At 42.3% G+C, this 5,785-nt stretch overlaps 1 protein-coding gene across 1 annotated transcript in view; it reads right to left on the bottom strand.

Annotated features, from left to right (window-relative positions):
- The window catches only part of TNFSF13B (TNF superfamily member 13b), a 31,931-nt gene extending 26,490 nt beyond the window's left edge, over window positions 1-5,441 (bottom strand). Inside the window, exons 1-2 of the mRNA XM_081815202.1 lie at window positions 4,757-5,441; window positions 4,562-4,649 (exon numbers count right to left, since the gene is read on the bottom strand). Of these exons, the coding sequence (XP_081671328.1) occupies window positions 4,562-4,649; window positions 4,757-5,104 (436 nt within the window). The 5' untranslated portion in view covers window positions 5,105-5,441. The remainder of the gene's footprint in view (window positions 1-4,561; window positions 4,650-4,756) is intronic.
- Between the last annotated feature and the right edge of the window lie 344 nt (window positions 5,442-5,785).

Genomic DNA, 5,785 nt, shown 5'->3' with positions numbered 1-5,785 from the left:
GTGATAGGTGTTAAGGAGGGCACGTACTGCATGGAGCACTGGGTGTTATACGCAAACAATGGATCGTGGAACACTACATCAAAAACTAATAATGTATTGTATGGTGACTAACATAACATAATAATAAAAAAAAAAGAAATACGGGAAAAACCCCCCTTCCAATGATGCCAGATCACTGCATCTTACTTCATAGTGAGCCCCAAATCGATCAGCAAACATTCACAGAACACCTAGTGTGTACAAGTATCATGATGAATGTGCCAAAGACACAGGACCCAGAGCATAGAATCCTCTCCTCTTTAGCTTGACAGACAGGACGCGTACAAACCTCCCCCAGGTGATATATGTAATACCAGGTGTGCTGTGTGCTGAGGACGTGGGGCTTTCTAGCCCAACACACTGGAGTTTACCTACAAATTGAACAAACACACAATAAAACTGAAGTGCCTGCTGAAATTGAGGCTGGATTTACAGAGAAATAAAAATGGGCAACATTCTGGAGTGTTATTCAGCAGTACTTTGCTCTGAAACTTTTTGACATAAAATGACAGGATATGCAGAAAGCAGAGTATCCTAAAAACAAAATCTAAAACAATACTATAATTCTATTAAGTATAAATCCAGTAAGTGTGTTCAATGCTGCATTATTTGTTGAAAATTCTGTACGTTTTAAAACAGTTTAACAGCCTATTTGAAAATCCCAGGACTCCAAAATCACAACAAAACGTTTTTTACACTTAACTATGAAAGAAGAGTAAAACCTATAAAAGGAAAATTCTATCTAATCGGGAAATTTAAAATTTGATATTTTAAAAATATTAAGTGTTCCTGGATATATAAAATTAAACCATGTAAAAATTCCATTTTCTTCCTCAGAGTTACAATTTTTATAAAATTCCAACAAAAAATGTCAATGGTTCCAGAATGTATATAGAAAATTAATAAATAAGAACATGAATGGCCGGACACTTTGAAAGTAACAGGGACAACCTAAAGTTTTTGAGTCTTACTTAAAACAAATCAGAACTAGGGGCGCCGGGGTGGCTCAGCTGGTTAAGCGTCCAACTCTTGGTTTCGGCTCAGGTCATGACCTCAGGGTCTTGGGATTAAACCAGAGTCAGAGTCGGGCTTCCTGCTCAGTGGGGAGTCTGCTTCTCCTCTCCCTCTGCCCCCCCCCCCCAGCTCATGGTCTCTCTCTCTCTCTCTCTCTCTCTCTCAAATAAATACACAAATAAATATCTTCAAAAAATAAATCAGAACCAGAATAGAAACGAAAAAAACAAAGAAAGCTGCATAGATTCAAACTGTAATTTTCTCAATTCCAAAAAAAGGACAGTACCAAACAGACAAAAAAAAAAAAAATCAAGGAGTTTCAGACAAACTTCTTGGTTATGGACACATTAATTTTGTAGTGCTAAACAAAATACATTTTCCTTGCACAAAAGGATGGCATCTAAAACAACATTCAAGCCAGTTTCATGAATGAGGAATAGTAAATATGACCTGTCACTGAGGTTCTCCTCTTCAAGGCTTCCGTCTCAGATCTATGAATGTTACGAGTGTGTGTGTAGAGAGAGATGTACTGTTTACTGCATATATATCTTATCTATACATATATATGGTAAGTTCATATACATACCGTATCTATGTATACTACATAGATATATGTACTATATAAAAGGTCTATAAGAATCTCAGGCAAACCATGATAATGACAATAGCAATTACATCTGGACTTTGGAAGGTGGGTAAATTTTGATTCACTTGATAGAATTTTTTGTTACTTTCCAAACTTTCTAACAGTTACAAATTATTTAGGGAAAATTTTTAATCAGCATATAACTTTGGGATGCCATAAAATCATAAATTTGTAAAAATTTGCACGTTAGGAAAATTTAAAATATAATAGAGGGTATTTTGGGGAATTGGGACTCCAGGAGTTAATTAATTTCTTACTCAATGTCCTTTCTTCTTAAATCTGCTATAAAGAGCCCATATCCTCTTTGTGATGGTAAAGTTAAGGTTTATTTGTAAAACTAATGTGCAGAGGCTGGGAAATACTAGCATAGAGGTTGAAGAAGATTAAGGCACTTTGACCCTACTGGATATTAAAGCTCATTATATTATAAAATACTTAAAATATTTTATTTAATACAGATAAATAGAATAATAAATCAATGAAAAAACAGTCCAAAATAGATTCAACTATATATGAGAAACTTAATATAATACAATAAGCTTTCGAATGCAAACAAGTTAAAAAGAATCATCCAATAAATTTAGCTGAGATATCTAGCAGTAATTTGGAAGGAAAAAATAAAAGAAGAAAGGGGAAGTTAAAGCTAGTAGACAAGATCTACCAAATGAACTCCAGGAGGATTAAGGAGTTAAGTACCAAACTAAAACACTAAGTTATAAAAAAGTCAAAGTAGCGGCGAATAGAGTAGGCTATATAAGAGATTATGAACAAATACATTTTTAGCTTTAATGTATTAGAGACGATCAAAAGGAAAAGTTTATCACATTAAATACATAGATTAAAATCTCTGTACAAGTTAAAAGAAGAAGCAAAATATTGCGAAAATATTTACAGCAGAATTTTGATAGGCAGAATGTCTAATATAGTTTCTTCAAAATTACAAAAAAAATTAGGACAGATGAGGGAAGTTATAAATAAAAATTAGCAGAACATAAAATTAGAAGTTATCCAAATATGCAGAAAGAAATTAATTCTTATTTGCAAGCAAGCAACAAATTACATCTGAGATACTGTTTTACAACTACTAAATCAGCCAAAATAAATTTTAAAAGATAAAACGCTGCAAGAATGTGGAGAACTTGTCCACTGCATTTCTGACTGCATACATTTATAACTCATTTTGAAAGCAACATGGCAAGAGGCAGCGAGGGTGGTAAAGATGTTCATCCTCTTTAGCTCTGATAGTCTATCTATAGAATTTATATGGAACATATAATTCCTCAGAAACAAGAGATCTGCACAAAAATTTTGGAAATGGTCACGTTAAATAACTGCATGATATAGCAAACTAATATGGAATTACTTAGAAACAGGGAAAATGCTTATTGTATAATGATAAGTGAACACAAAAATATACTATATATATGCTGTATTTTTTCAATTATGTAGGAAATACAGATGACAAACTGCAAAGTATGAAAATAATTTATGTGTTAGAGTAGAGTAAAAGGATTAGTGTTTCCTAGTTTATATACGTTTCAATCCAACTGTTTCTGATAATTGACACAAAGCATATGTTAAAATCACGGTCTTTATGAAATAGGTAAGAATTTTGTCCATGAATAAGGCAGTTAGTGAAAAATACATTTCCAGCCAGAGCATCTGATGAGAGCATATGTGTGAGTGTGTGTGTGTGTGTGTTCTCTGACAGAAGAGCACCTAGTCAGGGCGCCTGGGTGGCTCAGATGGTTAAGCGTCTGCCTTCGGCTCAGGTCATGATCCCAGGGTCCTGGGATCGAGTCCCGCGTCGGGCTCCCTGCTCCGCGGGGAGCCTGCTTCTCCCTCTGCCTCTGCCTCTCTCTCTCTCTCTCTGACTCTCATGAATAAATAAATAAAACATTTAAAAAAATAAAATAAAATAAAATAAAAAAGAAGAGCACCTAGGCAGTAAGTCATGCACTTCCCTTCACAAGTGCAAACCTGTATGTACAGAACTGCACCTGTTCTGCTCACCTCACGGTCAATGGGAGGGTTAAGGACACAGTAGCAGTGACAATAACTATCCCAGCACGTGCCTGCCTGGCACATTCTGTGCTCCAAACACGTTCCTTCAAAATAAAAGAGAAACAATCCCAAGGATTTCTTAAGGTGTGCTGCTATTGAATGTAATGTAAATACTCCTTTTCTTCTCTGAAATGCAGGAACTAGAGTTGAGCATTTGGGGAGGCCCTGCCCAATCCGAGGTTTCAGGAATCTGTAAGACTCTTTGGAATGAGTGGGACATGAACAACGGCAGGAATCACTCAAGAACTCTTACAAGAAGATCATAAACTTGTGGATTTCCCGGAAAAGCATTACAATCTCTGCATGTGTACGTGTGTGTGTAAAATGAACTTTTTAAAAACTAAGGCAACAAACAAAATAAATCACAAACGCACACCTGCTGCAATAGGAGCTTCCCTGGGCGGCAGGGCACGCCATGCACCCTGAGGAAGCGTTTACCTTTACCTGGCCTTCTCTGACTCGGGTAGACATGCGGTGCTTTCTTCCTGGAGGGCTAGACAAGGAAGTTCTTCCTGGAAGCTAGACAAGTTTCTGACACAGGCATGATCTATGAGGAAGACTATGTGGCCCTTTCCTCCTCCACTCTGCTTGTGGGACAGGACAGCCCTCAGGCTCTGCTCATTGAAGGACAGAACGTGCTGTGCACGGGCTGCGCCCGGAAGCCCCCTCCGGTTTAGATGCAACTCTCACAGTCTCTGTGCACTGGTCCGCTCCCGGGCCCCCAGAGCGGAGGCCACCCTCCACACCTGTGGACGCCAGGCTCCCTGACTCATAAATGCCTCTGTGCCCGAAACCTACCTGTTTCTTCTGGACCCTGAAGCGCACGCTTGTTCCTGCTGCTTTGGCTGGAGTTGCCCTCTCCTGCAGCGGGTGGTGCGAAGATCCCCTAAGAAGAGAGAAACCCCAAGTTACTGCAAAGACATCCGAGGTGCGGGAGGCGGCGGTGCGGGGCGAGCCCACGCCTGGGGCTGCAGCTGCTTGCTGCAAACTCACTTTCAGGGCCGAGGTGACAGCTGGAGCCTCCCGCACGGCTGCCCCGGGGGCTGCGGCTCCGGCCTGGGGGGGGCCTGGCAGCCGCTCTGCCTGGTGTTGCTGCAGCTCCGCCCGGAGGCTCCCCAGCTCGGCCTGAAGGGCGGCCACCCTGCAGAAAGCCAGCACCGAGAGGCAGCTGGCCGTCAGGGCCAGCAGCAGGGTCACGGCCAGCAGCGCTCCATCTTTGGAGAACGGGACAGAGGGGCTTTCCTTCAGGGGGAGGATGGAGACACACTCCCTCGGTTTCATTTCTTCTCCCCTCCGCAGGCAGGGAGAGAGGCATGACCGCTGGCCTGCACAGCCATCCATGGCACTCCTGGAACTTTGGAGGTTCGGGCCTTTTGGGTGAGCGAGCGCAGGGAATGGATCATTTCCTGTGAGCTGTGCTTGCTGGTGTCCTGCACTGACTCCAGGGCCTGGCCCTGCTGTCGCCCGCAGGAGAGCTCTCCTGAGCCTCCCGCCGTCTGCCCCGCTGCATCCCGGCCCCCACTGTATGATAGGTCTTCCTGGCACTGGCCCTTCAATCCGATTGCCCAATCATTTCCTCATTTCACTTTCAGTTTTTGTAAGAATTTTAATGGCATCTCGAGACACACACACACACGCACACACGGGCCCCGTGCATCCCCCTACGTGACGGGACTCGGGGTGTGGGCTGGCCCACTGGGGAGAGCCCTGCGGTCGTGCAGGTGCGGGACGAGCATGGCAGGGCTGCCCCACTCGGGGCCACATGGCTCTGGGCGGCAGGGGGAAAAGAACACTGAGGTTCCTGGTGCTGTAATAAAAATAATTAATGTGAAGGTCAGATAAGCTAAGTGGCAGCCCTGAACTGTACTCAGCTGGAGAATGATTTATGAACGGTCTCTAAGTAGGAAACAGAATGAGACGTCCTCAGAGGAGGCATGGAAGTCCACTGGGGCACAGTCGCCTTATTATTGTCTCAGCAACGCAACACATGGAATGTGACCGAATCTGGGAGGTGTATTTAGA

Source organism: Leptonychotes weddellii, chromosome 3 (assembly GCF_054177405.1).
Source record: "Leptonychotes weddellii isolate Sample4059 chromosome 3, ASM5417740v2, whole genome shotgun sequence".
In the NCBI taxonomy this organism is placed as follows: Eukaryota; Metazoa; Chordata; class Mammalia; order Carnivora; family Phocidae; genus Leptonychotes; species Leptonychotes weddellii.
This window is presented reverse-complemented; position numbering and strand designations above follow the sequence as displayed.